General features: G+C 38.0%; 1 protein-coding gene across 9 annotated transcripts in view; it reads left to right on the top strand.

The window, feature by feature from the left end:
* Positions 1-20,101, top strand: part of LOC114246912 (uncharacterized) — a 182,448-nt gene that overhangs the window by 129,323 nt on the left and 33,024 nt on the right. For 6 of the 9 annotated variants that reach the window (XM_089730140.1, XM_089730041.1, XM_089729993.1 and 3 more), the window contains exons 3-4: positions 11,992-12,051; positions 12,706-12,741. In XM_089730140.1, coding sequence (XP_089586266.1) covers positions 11,992-12,051; positions 12,706-12,741 — 96 coding nt within the window. The remainder of the gene's footprint in view (positions 1-11,991; positions 12,052-12,705; positions 12,742-20,101) is intronic. The other 3 variants (XM_089730179.1, XM_089730108.1, XM_089730074.1) reach the window with 1 other exon arrangement.

Here is a 20,101-nt window from a genome sequence, read left to right as displayed (position 1 = left end):
CATATAAATAAAATTGGAGTGTCTGTTTGTAATATTGAAATAACCGCTTTTTACTATATGCATATGAATATATATATATATATATATATATATAGAGAATATATAGATATAGATATAATAGAAAAAAAAATCTGGTCTTTATTTTTATTGATGTGCGTACTATAGTTCTTTTGTTATCTATATAGTTAATTTGATTACACTTGACTGGTGTTTCTAATTCACAGGCAGGGCCTGGTGATTTATAGGACTGGTTTATTAGTCCAGAAAACAAACTCTAAGAAGAGTTTCCCTCTTTTATTTATATATATATATATATATATATGTCGTGGATAACGACTTTTAGTTGTCGTGGATAACGACTTTTAGTAATATTAAGACGGTGGTTTTGATTATGATTTTAAATGATGAAATGTTGTTTTGATAAATATCACAAAATGAAGGGTAGACTCCGTAACGCCACAGTATAAAATGGCGGTACGTGGACAGAGTCGTAGCATTCCGTGTCAGACAGTCATTCAGTCCGTATCAGACGGTCCGTTCGTCTCAGTCAGTCAGTCAGTCAGTCAGTCAGTCTGTCGGTATGTGCAACGAAACTGTCGGTTTATCCTGTCATTGTGAAAGTTGTGTGTGTTGAGTTTCAATAATTATTATTCAGAAGGTTTTATTGACTTTTTATAAACTGAGTTCAACCAAATACGAGTGATGACGGAAACTACCGCTCAGCCATCCCCGCCGCCGCCTACGACATCAGAAGTGGGATCAGGACTCTACTCTCACTGGCGTGACGTGTTTGAACATGTTCGAAGTACAGCAAAAAAAAACATGATGCAGATCAGAATACTAGTAGTGGTACGCCACAAGAGCGTGAATGCAGCATACGTAAGTCGTGTAATAACGTCTCTGTTACCTCGATGGAAGATCTGAGCCACGAAGAAATCGTCACATCTTACGTTCTGGCTCATGTTGCCCAGTTTGACTGTCGACTTCATCACATGGCATTTACTAACGGAAATACAACACGTAACAAGCTATTGCAAGAAATTAAGGCAAGTGCAAATCTCAAGTGAAACTTCGATCGCAATAATGGATCTGTCATGACGAGTGGGTAGTTCCGACACGAATCGTTTTTAAGCCAATGACTACTGCTAGAGTTACATGGCACTAGTGCAGTAAACCAAGACATGAGACGGTGAATTGTCGCTGAAACTTTAGAATCTACTAGATTCAATACCAATAACACTACACGTTCGATGACTTCGGGCTCCAGCAAGCAAACAAGAAAGCAAGCAAGTTTCCGTGGGGAAGAAAAATTGACACATCTGAAGTCGTCGTGACCTGTAAGATAAGACGTCCGGTGCGTTCGTGTCTGGCGACGCGGCGGTGTTCGGGTCCCGCTGGCGGATGCAAGTTTTTCTGGTGAAGTGCGTGCTTGTGCGTGCTTGACAAGTGTTTGCGGTTGGCTTCCGCAGTGTGGGAGTAACATCGTGTAGGAGAAGTAGAACCCGTAAAATTGGAGTTTGCGTGGTGGCTGGTAAGATTTGCTGTGGTAAAAAGTTTGCGTGGTGGTAAAATGTCTTGTGAGTCTGCACAGGTAACCGGAGGTGAGTCTTCCGCGGTCGCGGCCTACCCAGTCCGCGAGAACCGGGCAGATCGCCTCAACGGTACGGAGGCCGGCCGACGGGTCCGCCAAACGACGAGACCACGCCTCTAGCACGGACTGCCGAGATTGGAGCCCCCGCGCTCCGGCTACACTTGCGCTAGGGCGCGCCGCCTCGTAGGAGACTGTGAGGTATCCTTGAATAACTCTGACTGCGATCGCGCGCTGCCGGCGTCGCAGCGCGGCGACGTTCTCGTGGGTTAACCATCACACGAGGACGTGTACAATCAGGAAGGCCGTGTCGCAATCGACACGTGATTGCTGCAGCCAATACGAGATATGGGACGCAAACCGGCGCTCGATGGGTCAACTATTCACCGGCCGAGCGGAGCGACATGCCGGTAGCTGTGTAATATCGAGTATTTTTGGTAAATGAGAACAATCTGGTGAGTCGTATTATTTTTATTTGGATTTTGGTGCCGAATGTTCTCTTGTCGAGAAATCTATTAGTAGTAGCTTCATAACTCAGGAATTTTATGCGATGGTTCTCATAAAGGGACTGTCGATTAGAGTCACAAGGATGACTGTCGATTAGAGTCACAGGGATGACTGTCGATTAGAGTCACAGGGATGACTGTCGATTAGAGTCACAGGGATGACTGTCGATTAGAGTCACAGGGATGACTGTCGATTAGAGTCACAGGGATGACTGTCGATTAGAGTCACAGGGATGACTGTCGATTAGAGTCACAGGGATGACTGTCGATTAGAGTCACAGGGATGACTGTCGATTAGAGTCACAGGGATGACTGTCGATTAGAGTCACAGGGATGACTGTCGATTAGAGTCACAGGGATGACTGTCGATTAGAGTCACAGGGATGACTGTCGATTAGAGTCACAGGGATGACTGTAGATTAGAGTCACAGGGACGACTGTAGAATAGAGTCACAGGGACGACTGTAGATTAGAGTCACAGGGACGACTGTAGATTAGAGTCACAGGGATGACTGTAGATTAGAGTCACAGGGATGACTGTAGATTAGAGTCACAGGGATGACTGTCGATTAGAGTCACAGGGATGACTGTAGATTAGAGTCACAGGGATGACTGTAGATTAGAGTCACAGGGATGACTGTCGATTAGAGTCACAGGGATGACTGTCGATTAGAGTCACAGGGATGACTGTCGATTAGAGTCACAGGGATGACTGTCGATTAGAGTCACAGGGACGACTGTAGATTAGTCACAGGGACGACTGTAGATTAGAGTCACAGGGATGACTGTCGATTAGAGTCACAGGGATGACTGTCGATTAGAGTCACAGGGATGACTGTCGATTAGAGTCACAGGGATGACTGTCGATTAGAGTCACAGGGATGACTATTATTGAACACTTGTAGTCACAGGGATGACTATTATTGAACACTTGTAGTCACAGGGATGACTATTATTGAACACTTGTAGTCACAGGGATGACTATCATTGAACACTTGTAGTCACAGGGATGACTATCATTGAACACTTGTAGTCACAGGGATGACTATCATTGAACACTTGTAGTCACAGGGATGACTATCATTGAACACTTGTAGTCACAGGGATGACTTAGTTACTGTGTACATGAATTGTACGGGGAGAACTTGCAGCAGTAGTAAATCACTTATTTTCGTTTGTGTAATCTTTCAATGTCGTTATAGAATTTGTGTTTAGAATAAAAATTATTTGATGACTTTTAAATTTTCCGATAAGTCGTAAAGTGTAGTCAGGAGTGATCGAGCGGAACAAGTGTTCTCGTGGATGTTTTTGATTGTAGGATTAACCATCACACGAGGACGTGTGACGTGTCAGAATGGCCGTGTCGTGGATAACGACTTTTAGTTGTCGTGGATAACGACTTTTAGTAATATTAAGACGGTGGTTTTGATTATTATTTTAAATGATGAAATGTTGTTTTGATAAATATCACAAAATGAAGGGTAGACTCCGTAACGCCACAGTATAAAATGGCGGTACGTGGACAGAGTCGTAGCATTCCGTGTCAGACAGTCATTCAGTCCGTATCAGACGGTCCGTTCGTCTCAGTCAGTCAGTCAGTCAGTCAGTCAGTCTGTCGGTATGTGCAACGAAACTGTCGGTTTATCCTGTCATTGTGAAAGTTGTGTGTGTTGAGTTTCAATAATTATTATTCAGAAGGTTTTATTGACTTTTTATAAACTGAGTTCAACCAAATACGAGTGATGACGGAAACTACCGCTCAGCCATCCCCGCCGCCGCCGCCGACATATATATATATGGTACATACGCCAAAATAACATTTTTTACAATTTCTGTAATTTTACAAGTTCTGTGTCTGTCTGTCTGTTTGTTCCGGCTAATCTCTGAAACGGCTGGACCGATTTTGACGGGACTTTCACTGACAGGTAGCTGATGATATAAGGAGTAACTTAGGCTTTTTTAGACTAGCTTCGCCCCGCGGCGTCACCCGCGATACGATAATAACCGCGGCTAACATCGCGGGACTCAATAAGTATATATAAAAATGAATTGCTGTACGTTTGTCTCACTAAAACTCGAGAACGGCTGGATTGATTTGGCTAATTTTGGTCTTGAATTATTTGTGGAAGTCCAGAGAAGGTTTAAAAGGTAGATAAATATGAAAATGCTCGGAATTAAATAAAAATAACAATTTTGTTTTCATTTTGATGTATCGGACGGATTCCTTTTGTTTGTTTTAAGTATATTTTATACAAAAGTTCCGGTCTTTTATTTATCGATTGAGGCACTATGAAGTCTGTCGGGTCAGCTAGTCTATATATATAAAGATGAATTGCTGTTCGTTAGTCTCGCTAAGACTCGAGAATGGCTGAACCGATTTGGCCAATTTTGGTCTTGAATTATTTGTGGAAGTCCAGAGAAGGTTTAAAAGGTAGATAAATATGAGAATTTTGTTTTTCCTTTCATGTACTCCCCGTCGGACGGATTCCTTTTGTTTGTTTTAAGTTTATTTTATACAACAGTTTAGGTCTTTTATTTATCGATTGAGGCACTACGAAGTCTGCCGGATCAGCTAGTCAATAATAAAATTTAATGTTTCCGAAGCGAAGCGAGGGCGGGTCGCTAGTATATAATATAATATGCAGTTCTTTGGAAACATCAGAAGAGAATGTTGAGAATTTTTGGTTACGTCACCAATCCGGCAGTTTGGCAAAGCAAGTAATAAATAAATTATAGGAACACACGGTCACCTGACCGCAAATCAGGATTTCCGGCGCTACGCGAATCAGAGACCTGTATACATATGTTGAAATAAACACAATTATATATGTTACTTACTTTGGCACTCAGACAAAGAGTAAAACTTAATCTGTTCTTCACAGCAGGCTTGTAGGCAGCGGCTTGGCTCTGCCCCTGGCATTGCTGATGTCCATGGGCGATGGTAACCACTCACCATCAGGTGGGCTATGCTCGTATGCTCGTTTGCCTACAAGGGCAATAAAAAAAAAGGGTGCGTGTACTTACTTATGTACGCGCGTAAGAAGTTATACTTTATTTTTATTAAATTTATTACTTTTTTTTTAAATATTAAATAATTAATAATAAATATTTAACGTTAATAATTTAATAATATTTAGTAATAATTTTGTCATTTATATTACTAAATAATACATACGGATAGTTAACCTCAATTTTATTGGAGCACTTAGGAAGGTTGATGAACACAGTTTTTACACAAATATTTTCTAATATTAATTAGTATTGATTTAAATATTCAATTTAAATCACTTCTGATTATAATTCAGACGCACATATAAAATTTCGCACTTGTATAATGAAAACAAAATAAAAACACGTGGTTTAAATGTAGAAACTCAAAGCATGTGGATAAATAATTATTATAAATATAAATACACAGTGAACAGAGGTTCCATTTCTGTTTTGTTGGTAGCATTTTTTACGAGTGTACCTACATGCGCGAAAGTTCACCTGCGGCTATATTCAGACTCGCCAAGTTACGTCGGTCGTATTGTAATGAGCGATTTAGTGGGCAACTTCATTTCTGTTAATTTTGTGTCACGGTGCGCGCGCATCGTAAAATTTCACTCTCATCAATTTTTCATAACGCGCCTACAGAAGTATAACTTAAAAAAAACATGACTACAAGTCTGAAGTGCGAAACGAAACCTACAACCCTCGGCCCAGCGTTCAAGGTTGCTAGCTACTGCATCGCCAATCAGTAGCTTATCATGCAATTCTTAAGACCTTCTGGTAATTAGCTTATTGCATACTCTGGTTAAAAAGCTCATGATCTATTTGGTGTTAAGTATTACGGTAACACCGCCACCCACCGTGACACATGAGATCTAAGTCTAAATTTTGTAGGATATTATATAGATGGTTTGCGGCACAAATAAATAGGTCGGTGGTACTTACCTGATTGAAAATAAATAACCACGTATGTATATGAATTACGAATACCCCAAAAATCACAATTGAGAAATATTTATAGACAATCACGATGTCGATACAACGGTTATATAAAAATAGATGATGACCGAGCTTTGCTCGGTTTTTTTTTTAATGACGCCATCTTGTTGTGTCTATAAAGCGGTTAGTTCTCCTCAATTAAGAAAAATAGTATTATTATTCGCCAATAGATGTCGGGAAGAGTTGACTATTGAAAACACGAATAAAACAACATTTTCTGAAAATAAATCGTAGCTAGATCGATTTTCGCCCCCGAAATCCCCTATATACTAAATTTTATGAAAATCGTTGGAGCCGTTTCCGAGATTCAGAATATATCTATATACCTAGTCAGGTCATAAATTCTGTCACATGTTTAATGTAAAATAATTGAAACAAGTTTATTCATTATGTAACCACTCATATACCAAAATGAACTTAACAAAACATAGATTCTTATGACACTAAAGTTTATTCAAAATGACCTCCGTGATTTTGAATACAGGCCTTCAATCTGCGCGGCCAGTCGTCTATCGCAGCACGAACGAGGTCCATGTCAATATCGGCGGCTGCCTTAATCAAGGATGTCTTGAGTGACTCCAAATTGGGATGAGGCTTTGAGCACGCCTTTTCCTCCAAGTGTTGCCATATCTTGTAATCTAATAGATTCAAATCTGGACTGGAGGAGGGCCAGTCTTCGTGCCGGATGAAGTCGATTTCACGCGCCGCCAGCCAGTCTTGTGTGCTCTTCGCTCTATGAGCTGGCGCCGAATCTTGTTGGAATACCCAGTGCCTGTTATTGAACATGGTATGAGAAACAGGTTTCACAAGGTTCGTCAGGACTGTATTTTGATACACAACTGCATTCGTTTTTACACCTTTCTCACAAAAATGTACCTCTGTTAAGCCCCAATAAGAAACTCCCAACCATACCATGAGCGAGGATGGAAAATGACCTCGTTGGACACGCGGAATACGGTTGCTCGCTTCTTCACTACTGTGTGCGTACACCTTATCATTTTGTTTGTTGTAGCTCTCTTCTACGGTAAAAATTTTTTCATCCGAAAAAAGAATTTCCCGATATTTTTTTCCCGCGTACCGCTTCAACAAAGCGCGGCATCTCTTCAGTCTCAGGTCCATTAGACGAGCATTCAAACGATGTCCTGTTTTCCTTCGATATGCCCGAAGCCTTAAGTCTTCATTTAACACCCTTTTCACCGTGGTTCTGCTTAACCCCATCTGAAGGGCCAACAGTTTCTGCTTACGTTTGGGATTTCTTTGAATTAGCGCCTTCACAGCTTTTATCACTGCTGGAGTCCTAACAGACCGAGGGCGACCACTTCTTGACCTGTCATCTACACTAGAGTCTTCATTGTATCGTTTGATGGTATGATAAACGAATCTTTTGGTTATATTCAAATTTTTCAGTATGTTAAAAATTTGAATTGGCGCGTAACCGCAACGATGCAACGCAATAACTGCAACACGGTCTTCTTTAAGCGTCCACTCCATATTTAAAAATGAGTAAAATTCTAAAAGTATACATTTTTATTTTCATGAACAATTCGAAATTCGAATTCAATAAACTTTTTTGTGGCCAGCATTCTAAAAGAAAAGTTTTTACTGTGTGACAATACTTATGACCTGACTAGGTATATATTAATAAACAAAAATTACTCGCTTCAAGTTATAAGATATGAAGGTTGGTTCTAATGGTCCTTGATCAGAAACTCGAAGTTCACTTATCGCCTCGCCAAAGGTACATTTACTAGCTAAGTATTAAAGTAGTTCATACGTCCAATAATGTACATCTTTCCTGACGCTGTTAAAACAAAAGTTGTTAAGGAAAGAGCCGATCCGGACTTCGAAGAGCCATCTAATGGACAACTCTATATTAAACGACGCTGTTTTAATTTGGTATAAATGAAATTCCATCTATTTTTATGTTGGGAATTCCTTTGACAATGATTCCGTGTTTAATATTTAGAAAGTCTTTGCTCCATGTGGATTTTCATTCACTGTTGGTATGAATAGCTGTACAATTCTTTGCTGATAGCTGTTTAATGATATTATTACGTTTGTGTTTTTTCTTTTATACTTTATAGCAAATTTGGTAGTAAAATTAACAAAGTAGGTACCTACAGTTTTTTTCTACGAATATATCTTCAGTTCAGATTTATATGTTCAAAATTAATAGCTGCTGTTTATTAGAGAAGATGAAACACTACTATACTATGTTATTACTTGATGGAGCTCGTGGGTATCACAAGGTGAAAAATAACCGCTACCTGAGAGATGAGGTAGGCGTTTCAATAGTAATCGAGTTCGCTAAGTTTATGTGTCACCATTCTGATTATATCTGTCCTGAACAGTCATACGTTACGTACGTCTATACATTCCAGACAAAAAGGGAGACCGTTCTTATAAAATACCTATGAAACTTAAACCTCATATCTAAAGTTGGCGTGTCTATGTCCTCCTGTAACCTTTTAACACCAGAGTGACTACGAAACCGTTCACTTATCCACTGCATCAAAACTAAAAAATAAAACCGCATTCAAAACTTTACTTTAAATAACAACAAACGTTTCATTAGCAGATTTCAAAATTAATTAATCGGATTACATCTACACGTTACGCACAGAAGTTTGTAAGCTACTTACAGCTGCGCCATGAAAGAACGGAATAAGTAATTAATTTTGTCTGAAACTGAGAGCTGTATTAGCAATTAATAACTAAAATGGAAATGTAACTTCAATAGTGTTTTTCAACGACTTACTTTATACATTATGCAATTATCAAAGTCCTTTTAATTAATTTTGTTTAAAAAGAAACGTACATGCTAAATCGTTCTTCTTCTCAATCGTGTCGCTCTTGACAGATTGGTCGTGATCGTCATGTAGTGTTGGAGGGGGCAAACTTGGTCCACGAAATTCCAAGTATTTTTTTCCAGCACCACATCGGTTAAATCATCAGACCCTAGTAATTGCGACTTTCGAAATTAGACAGTAAGATTACAAATAATTCGAAAGCCTAGGAAATTATGAACACGGATTGAAACAGCTTTTTAAAAACTTTTGTTAGGTACGTTGTGAATTAAAAATTCGATGAAACAAAAAGAGAGGCTAATATGAAGAATGAAACAGAAGTATTCCTCTGAAATTTTCACTTCTACCACGTATGAGCTGCACATACATTTTTATTAATGTTTCTCCGATCATCAATTGAACCTCTTTTTTTACCACTGGGTAATCCATTGACGGGTACCCGGTCGAGAGGAGTAACGGATCGGGTTATGTCGGACTCCGGCGCCTCCTGAGAGGAAGAAGAGGAGAAGAGAAGGACCGAGGTCTTCCACCTCCCCAATTTCTCACAGGAGACTACGCCTTGAAAAGGCACGCGAGGCACTGGCTCCGCAGAACCGACTACCGATTAAACCCCATAGAGCTCCACCACACCGACTACACAAAACTTAGGGTACAGCAGTGCGCGCCGAAAGTCCCGCCTTTGCCGGTACCCGTACTAATGATAGGACGGGATTTCATCCCCGGGAAAATCCCGAAGAACGTCGTCTCATCATCAGCTGAACCTAAGGACAGAAAGTATACAAAACCATTCGTTGTTGTATCTATACGTTCCGGAGCTACACGGAGTCCACAGAACGAGAGCTCATCTGTAACCAGTGCTCAGGCGACGAAAATATACAAACAAAAAATATGTAAAACTACTTCGAACAATTAACTCAGTTTCAATTGCTTATTTTGTTAAAACACGCATCGCGTAGATAGACAAAGCGAATGATTATATTACGAACGACGCAGAATATTGGCGTTCTGCCAATTATCTACCTGCAAAACGAACCGCGTTACTGGAAACCTAACCGGTCATAATATTGTATTATGGAAATTCGGAAAATTTTACCGTAATCACAAATAAATCTCACTTGAATATTGGGGACTTTGGGCAAAGCGGTGTTAAACTTAATTCGTATAGTACCAAAGCTGTTTGAGTGCTCATTAATATATTATGTCTATTGGAAAATTCGTGAGAATTTAACTGTTGGCCGTTTCACGTCAACGTACTGTTGTTAAAACCACTAATTGGTGTTTGTCGGTCCGTACACTTTGCTGGTAACACACAGACTACTATAGTGGAACGAAGTTATCAACTTTTGCTTTCATGTCGTCCCACTATAAATGGCTGAATTAATATAATTTCAGACGTCCCCCGTTGAGCAACTCCCAGCACTTAAACAAAAGCTCAATAAACTACACTTTTAGTGCGAGCAAATAACGTTTTAATGTTATTACGTACTGGAAACGGGAAACTCTTAAGTGTTCCCGTATGTTAATGGTGATGTGAGGTTCAGCGAATTTTATTGCTTTCAAATCAAACTCTTCGTTTATATTTACGCTAAATCATTATTTAATTAGCTGTTTTATATATTAGCTGTATATATATATATATATATATATATACGACCAACCCCTTTTCCGAGAATCATTCCAGAGAGTTTGTTCATTGACATTATTTTAATTAGACTGTTGTTTTTAATCGGTAGGTCGGTCGCGTGCCGGAAACGTGACAAATTTCCATTAAGAAAAACGAGTGGGATATACAAAAATAAACAAATGTTCGTGAATTTCGAATTCATTATTTTATCATAAGATTTTTTTGCGAGGTAGAATATAAAATTATGAGCGCCAACGTGCGGTGGAGCGAGTTCTCATTTTTGCCGCGATGAGTACCCGTCAACAAATTGTCGTTAAACTCAATTTGGCTGGTTCAAATTCGATAAACGATGTCTACCGTATCTCCGTCTGAATGTTGACACCTTGATATTTGCGAGATATTTTCATGTGATTTCATGTATTTTCATGTGAAGCTAAAAATTTTGTAAACACGATTTCTTTCATGCCTTTTCTGTTTTGTTCTAGTGTATGACGTTCTTTGTGAGTAAATAGTGCCTTTTTATCATTGCCATGACCCGTATACATGCTTACTCTGAAGTTAGAGAACACAAATACTATGGCATTTAATATTAGCGCACATGTTTATTTATCCCTGCGCACAGTAAGGATAAGTGTATCGAATATCGTTTTATTAACGAAATATTATTATAACATAGTCATTAAAAATAATTGGATTTACCAAAAAAAAAATTAACACAAGTGTTGTGCGAGAGACAACACCTTGATTTCGTCACTTTAAGAAAACCTCCGTTAAATTGCGCTTCTAGCGTATTCGGTTTAGTGAGTTGACGATGGGGCCAAGAAAATTAGACGCGGGAGCATTGAGGAGATTCGGCCCCGTACCTGAAACAAAAGGTCACGTTCCTCGAAACATTGACGTTGTAACTATACTAACTACTATACTACTACTATATATAACTAACGTTGTAACTATACTTGAGACCTTAGAACTTATATCTCAAGGTGGGTGGCGCATTTTACGTTGTAGATGTCTACGGGTTCCAGTAACCACTTAACACCAGGTGGGCTGTGAACTCGTCAACCTATTTTAAAAAAAAAAAAAAAACTGGGGACTGTGTAACGGACGCCACATAGCCCGTTAATTGCAACAGCCGAAGATAGAACATCGCCAGTTTGCCAATATTTCTTTTTGGAGCAGTCTCGACAGGGTTGAAAGATTGCGTATCGACCGCTGGATAAGCTTAAGTTCGGGTTCAGCTCCTGCGTAATGTCCCACAACCCTAGTAGTCATCCTGAATTTATAGTAATTGCCGGTGCCTATTGACCACAACGCGACGCTACCTCACCTTCGTATAATCAATACTCATCCACCTAACAGAAATACACGGCTGGTTTGCTGTAGATATAGATTAAATACACAAATGTGTGTACAGCATTTTTATTTAGACACTAAAGTTGTTTGTTACATTTAACTTAAGTACATTATTTGTTCCAGAATGTCCTCCGGAACTGTGCGGCGAATCGACACATCCAATAGTTTCGGCTCCGGTTACAAGTAAGTGTAATTCTAATAAAATTTCTGGTTGTAAAGCACAGGAATCCACACCAGTACATGCAACGGTCCTGCCTATTTTAGCCACAAAGAAGTTATCCAGTTTGGAATTTTGGAATTTTGGATAGCTAATGCAGATTAAAATGAAAACTTCGATCTCGTGTGTCAAACTGGGTAGGGTTGTATTTATATTGTGAAGTCTATTGGCTCAAATAAACTCTTATTCTAACCAATGGCTAACTATTTATGTGCAAAATTTACGCGCATTGTAAGTGAATGTTGTATTTTGTATAAAGAAAACGAATGAATTGAACTCGTCCAAGGAGAGGTTGGTTTGTGTTAGTCAATTTGTTTTCATAAAGAAAAATGAAAAAGCAAAATAATATTTAAATTTATTTTAAAATCTACTATTATATATTTGTGTATAATATAATATAATATAATATTATCAAAATTTATATGATATAATAAATGTGATAGAATTAGACGCGACTAATTTTTTTTAGTCACAGCACAACAAAAATAAGAATGCGAATACAATAAAGCAAAGACTGGATCTTAGGTACGCGAACAGATTCTAGATTGCCACAAATATAGATTTGGTACATATGGACACACAGCTAGTAGTAAAATATTATAATTAATAATTCTCAATAGGTAACCGACGAAGACGAGGATTTCAACGAATTTATTGTAAGTACGAGTATTAACGTTGCTGTCCTATGTCAACAAACCTCGCACAATTCTGTAAATGTCTTTGATAATATATCTATATATCTTGTAGCCCTTTCTAGTCGTTTTCTAATATAGGCCCCTGAATTGCTTTTCTGTCTTTTTTAAGAACACTTTAAATATACCAACACTACCACCATCTAATTAAAAATAGATATTGCCATTGTTCCAGTTGTTATTTAATCCAACTACTATCGCGGGTCTAAGTCTGGTCAGATTACGTAGTTATTTAGGGCACTAGACACAAGTTGAAATTTCTAATATGGGGCTGCTCTTTAGGTTGCACACACACACACACACACACACTTATTTAAATATATAGTTGTGTGTTTTTATTTTCCATAACAGAAAGAATGGAATGAAGGAATTCTTATTCTTCTCCCAAGAGCTCTCGCACTTACCATTGACATGTCTGTGGTAGTAAACGTCATCATAATCATCATCATCTCATCATTCTCCTGCCCATCAGTCACCTGAGGTCGGCGCAACATGTTTTCTCCTTCCATACTCCTCCATCATTTCTTTGCTCATTGCTCTCTTAGACATATCATCATCATCATCAGCCTTTATCTGCCCACTGCTGGACATAGGTCTTCCCCAATGCCTTCCACAGAATGCGGTCCTCCGCCTTCCGCATCCATCGTCTTTCGCAAAATCCATCATTTTTTCTTAAATCTCTTTCTTTATTTTTTTATTTTCTCTTCTTAGTTTCTTTTCTTAGAATAAACGTGTGGACATGAAATTTTCATTCATTATATCTCCACTCTAAGTGTTCCGTCTACACGTGGAAACTTAGAGAGCCTAGTTAAACTAAAAACTTTTGCCTCACATTAGTGATTCTCTTAATGAACTTCGGCTGTTAGAAACTTTGAAACAGAGATATGAGTTCGATAGGCGGGTGATAAGTGAATATATAGCCTTGCTGATAGTGAATGGTCATTGTCGCTCATAGACATCAACTAGGCGTAGTTTGCAGACAAGCAGCTCGCCAACACTGGGTACTATTATATTTTCGAGTCTTATTCAAATAATGACTTCGTTTTGTTATTTTAATTTTTTCAGCCTGAATAACTAATAGTCTATCTCGTTTTAATTACTTTGTCTTAGCCCTGTACTTGTCATAAAGTTTATTTACTAAATGCGTAACTCCCTAATTAATTAATATGAACAACAAACCCCAATTCTACGTATTACTCGTGCAAATTCCATATCTGTCAGACATAAAGCAATCTGACTGCAATAATGGCCAGACATTCACGGGTTAACACGGCTTGATTAAGCTGAATGCAGAATTTCCGGCCTGTGATTGGAAACGATGTGTTAACAAGATTCCGTTACAATTTACCTCAGATAAGTACCATTGAATGTCATCAAATTTGGTAATTAATTTTGATGAGAGCATTTCAAATACTGTTAATAGAAAATGTTGCGTTGGTGATAGGATTTTCTTTTCTGAAAGGATACCTGGTGGGTTGAAGGCCTCTCGATTTTTGTCAGGATGGGTGGGTAAAGACTGGCTCAGCCAAGACGGGTGAGGTTTGCAAAAAAGGAGACCTGACTGCTTGACGACAGCTGCTTCGCTAATGCATCTCCTACCACATCGGAATAGCAACCCACTGAGAAGGTCCGGCGAGAAACCCGGGGGAGTAAGAATCGGAATCGTTGATATTCTGGGCCGGAATCATGTCGAATTATTTTTGAATAAAGCGACTTGTATAATGTCTGATCTCAACGTTAGAGCTAAAAGCATCTAACAATAGTGTGAATGGATTGGGTCGATTCACAAGGATTAAGAGCGTCGACGATGACTGGCCCCAGCATGAGCCGAATCAGGGAGGTAATTAGCGGTGGCCAAGATAAGAGGGTTATCGTGCAGTATTTTAGTATCGAAGTAGCGTTCCGACGCTGGCTTCAGATGTTTCCTGATAGATTCGACACCCAATTACCGTGAATATCAACATTCCTCACAAACTATGGCCCGTCGATCACTATTCTGCTACGGGACTGAAGTTATTGAAGGAAGTTGATGCGGATGTGGGTCGCGTGAGCGGACCGACTTGCATAGGTCATAATAGAACTGGTGGGTTTTTTGTAGAATTAAGTAAGTTAAGTAAGCCCTAAGTTTGAATCACGCTGAAAGTACAATAGGATACTTGAATATAACTATAATATTATAATGTACTGCGACTGTCATCGGCGTCCACGAGTTTTTTTTTTTTTAAAGAGACAACTGTAACTGTCGTTTATTTTTCATTGAGAGTCGCGGTGAAATAATCACGCGCTTTTTATCAGACTTGTGTAAAATTAAAAGAAAGCAAATCTTAAAATTTAAAGAAAAAAAAATGCCGACTGCGTTACTTACTGCACACAAGTCTCCTTATCTGATCAAGCCGACATCACATGTCAATAACACGACTGAGTTGAGTTACTGTTTCATGTTAAATTAATTTCCCGTGTTCTTTATGCTACGTAGCAACCGTGCGTTCTAATTCCAAATGATAGATAGAACTTTGATCTTGTATCACGAGATGAGTAGCGGAATTCACAAACCATGATGTCATCTGGACATTTACGTTGTTAAAAAAAATACAATCGTCTTTCAATTCGAAATCGATTCTATTCGATTTTACCCACAGTATTTTACTAATGTGCCGATTTTGAAATAATGTTACTAGCTATTTGTTTAATAAAAGTATCACTTTTTCCAATATTATTTCTGATTTCGCCGAGCAATGAAAGATCAGTCGGTGACTAAAACATTTTTTGTGTTCGTACAAAGGTCAACACTATTGTTTGTATATACAAAATCATGTACATATTACAAGCTATATCTCGTTATCTGTTACACTTGCGTTAAAATGTAAACAAATCCGAAGAAAATGGTTAAATCAGGTTTTTAAATGATACATATTTATGTTTTTTGCGTCGTTTGCTGGCACACTTCTGCTAAGATTGTCTAACAGCGTAAAACATATATCTTGTATTTCAAATAATAATTCAAAAATATCTCACTCTGGCCATCAGAGCAGAAAACGAAATCTAGTAGACGCTTATCATTGGCGTGGTTTTGTATAATTCTCGACTACGATATGCGATTTTATCACCATCCGGAGGTTTGATTGCAGGATCATAATAATTTTTTTTACATGATCGTATATTTTCTCGCTTCAAGCTATTCTGACTTATTATTATTAGTAGCATAGTAAATAATTACATAAATTTACAATGTAATGACTACAGCAATAAGAGAAATGTGAAATCAAGCTCACTGGCTCTAGATATGAATATTAATAATTTAATAACATTTTCATTTTCAAGATTACATGATTTTCTCGACTTTCCTCACGAGCTGTAATATAAATTTCCTGTCTAATTTATAAAAGGAAAAATAAGTATTATATTTAAGAATAGAAGCTGCCGCCTTCAGAATTTTCTTTTAATTTAATGTTGAAGGAATTAATTACTTTAATCTAAAAAATGTACGAAGCTATTCAGTTTCTCCGAATTAGATACTGGATGTGAAGTATTTCATAGAGGCCTATTTGAGAAGAAAATAATTTTACGGCGTTCCTTTAATCATTGTTTGTAGCTAATCTTTGAACTGTGTTTTACAAAGCTTTGAGCTCGTTTAAGCCTAATTCATTTCGTTTACCTGCTAAATGTTTTATTTAAGATTAATAAGAACCTTTCTTTTTTTTTGCTTAGTTGGGTACACGAGCTCATAGATCACCTGGTGTTAAGCGGCTACCATAGCTCATAGACATCTAAAACGCAAACGCAAGTTCTAAAGTCTCAGTATTTACAGCACAACTGCTTTCACACCGAAACTCATTACTGCTACACGTCAAAAATAAGCAGGGTAAAATATTTTTTCACCGTGGACGTCAATCGTAAACATTTGTTAAGTACGTAATTTATTAGTAAAATTGGTACCCAGGATCAATCAGGATTTGAGCCCCGGCACAGTCGCATCGCTTGATACAATAGAACTGGGCATCTTATCCTTTAGCCCACAATGACTTCTACGACTACTTCGTTCACGACTATTTCGTCCTAGTATGTCTTTGTAAACATAAGCCCACTTTATGATGAGTTCTCACCATCGTTTATAGACATCAGCAATACCACGAGTAGAGCCTAGCTCTCGTACCGCCGAAAACTCTCCCTAAACTACATTTGATGAAGAACATGTCCTAGCGTAATGGAAACACCATAGAGAGATGCTCATTTAAGAACCGGATGATGCGTAGAAAAAAAGATTGTTGGATTACCTACAATCTTTAATGGATGAATATTAATGGATGAACTCTGCTTTGATGGTGGATGGTGCGATGGTAAAAAAGCGACGACGACACCATTTCAAACAGTTTCACATTGCACTTCTCATGGAAAATACGGGACGAAACACAGAGAGAAACGAAGGCTCTTCATGAATGAGGACGCGGATATCGACAAAGACTGCATCTGTATGGAATAAAATGGAATTAACTGGTGTTTAAGAGCCCTGGCCTAAATGGGAACAGTATTTAAAGTGAACTCAAACATGGTTATGTCAGGCATAAGTCTTTCTCCAAGCGTAAACTATTTCATGGTTTTGTTGAGGGCTCCAACAACGTTGCGGCCAAACCGCGTTGACCAAACTCGAAACTTCGGCCCGAAAAAGCTCAATAATATCGGAAGCTGGCAGGGATACTTATTGGAATTACGGCGCCGTGATAAAAGGCTTATTCTTTGCAGTGAACGCGCAAACTTGGATCCTGAAGAGATTAAATTGAACTAAACTCAATTCACCATATTTGGAGACCGAGAAAGTTACAATTAGTAAGTTGTAACGATGTACTTACGATGTGTACCAAGTTATAAATTAATTGTATAATTTAATGAAGTACACAAGGCTGCCATCCAAAAATTATCATTAAAATTTTCAAATTAATCGTTTTTGGCGCAATGCTCGTTTGACCCCTTGAATAAATTCCTATCGAAGGAAATTCCTTTTACATCTTTGAAACTACTATTATCGGTTACAAAAGAGCCTTAAATGGTAGGCAATTTTCAGTTTTATTTTTGGTATACCAATAGGAAAAAAAGTCAGTTTGCTCATAAGCCACAGTTTTACCTGGAGACTATTCTTACTATTCACATGCACGTCAATCACTATAAATAATTAATTACAATTACGAAAAAACCTAATTATTGTTCGCAGTCAAAATTAAGTGTGCAGCATTAGATATCTCTCAAATAGGAGACTTAAAGATGTTCCTAATCGTTTAGTGGAGATTATTATGAGAAAAGCGCTTTTATTATTTCAACTTTACTCTGGAAAATAGTGAAAATCAATTTCACGTTGTGATTTGAGAATAGTCAGATAGCCAATTAACCCAGTACAATAAATAAAGCTACCCTAATAAACAATAATAAAAAAAATAGGTTATGGTGGGATTCGTTAGTTTTACTATAACCATAAATAGGGTGACGTATTAATATAGGTACGTATCTAGCTTAACTAAAATAATTTTATTAAAAATTGGGTACGTAATAAAATAACTGTATATTGATCAATGAAGAAAACGATGATAATATAACATTAACCCGATCGCCGCTGAGTATATTGTATGTACATATTATGTACGCATGTACATTCGTAGCAAATGCGCGCTAATAGATTCTCTGTAATCTGTGACTACCAAATGTGCAAGCTTTTAGCAAAATGCGACGGGATTAATTGGAAATGGTTGAATGTGATTTGATGATATTTCTTTGATGATATTTCGGTGGTGATAGTTCAGAATATCATTGAAACAGCAAGCTTGAATAAATCTAATTTGTCGGTTTCGAACAACAAAACCAGACCTCGGTTTAAACTTCGCAATAAAAACGTGTTGTCTAGTTATGAACGAACTTTCACGCCAATAAATAATTGCTTTCCCGGCGGCGTTTTGCATTTTCCATCCGATCAAATTGAACCGGATGTTTCAGTAAAACTTCTAAAAGGATTTAAGCAAACTATTTTCTATTTAGATTTATTATGTTTTTGATATCGCTCAACATAAGCTGTACGTATTTTGTAAGCGAAATATATTTTTTGTGTGATCATACTTACAGTTTTTTTGGACTGATTTCACAGTAATGATGATATAGTTCCACAAAAATCGTTCATATATTCATCGCACGATATGGGAGTACTAAGTAATTAATGCTGTTCAATTTTCATATTTATTAGTGTTCACTGGTGTGGCTGTAATAGTACAGTGCTTCAAACAGTTCACGTTCTGTAATTACTCAGAGTATATCGATCGAATGCTTTAAATATATCATCGGTAATAGCGTTCCGGTCACCGTCCTCATCGAACCTCATTGCGACGAAGGGCTTGACGAGTGAATTAACCAACAGACACAGCCCATTGAGTTTCTTGCCGGATCTTCTCAGTGGGTCGCATTTCCGATCCGTTAGTAGATTCTGCGAAGCACTGCTCTTGGTAGGGCCAGTGTTAGCAACACTTCGGTTTGAGCCCCGTGAGCTCACCTACACGTTAGGGCGAAGCTGATATAGCTTCTCAAGGCTATCAGCATAGGTTGGAAAAAAAAAGGTAATAGCGTAGTAGTTAACGCTACTGACCGCTAGGGTTCGGGTCCGATTCTGATTTCGAGCAAACGTTCCTGTGACGAATGTTTGTTTGCTCTGTGTCTGGGTGCTTAATATCTACAAATGTGCGCGTATTTATGCACATTTGTAGATAACGACCTCGAGCTCCTAATATAGGAAATTTTGGCTTAGAGCCCATAGTCGTGTGTGACTTGTTCGAGATTATTTATTTTTCAATATTTTTATTTTTTATGTTTTTTATTGCTTAGGTGGGTGGACGTGCTCAAGGCTCACCTGGTGTTAAGTGGTTACCGAAGCCCATAGACATCTACAACATAAATGGAGCCACCTACCTTGAGATATAAGTTCTAAGGTATTTTTGTGATTTGTAGTTACTTATGTCGGCCCGTGGCACATAAGTCGCAAAAAACAAATTTTCATTTTTTAAATGTTTGAATGTAAATCAAAATTAACCTAATTGACTTAATGTAATACATACATGTTTATGTAATCTATATACGCTATTTCTAATTTATTTACAGTAAAATATTTAAGATATTATGTGGGTGTTTAAATTTATTTCCCGTTACCTGCTTTAAGTATGCGAAGAGAATAACACGAAGCAAATCTCGAAAGCTAAACTGAACTTTAAAATATAGCAATGTATTTTTCATAGCCTATTGTGAATATGAAAACCTAATTAAAATACACAATGTAAAAGCTGCGAGTCTGTAACGT

This window comes from Bombyx mandarina, chromosome 01 (genome assembly GCF_030267445.1).
Source record: "Bombyx mandarina strain Sakado chromosome 01, ASM3026744v2".
Classification (NCBI taxonomy): domain Eukaryota; kingdom Metazoa; phylum Arthropoda; class Insecta; order Lepidoptera; family Bombycidae; genus Bombyx; species Bombyx mandarina.
This window is presented reverse-complemented; position numbering and strand designations above follow the sequence as displayed.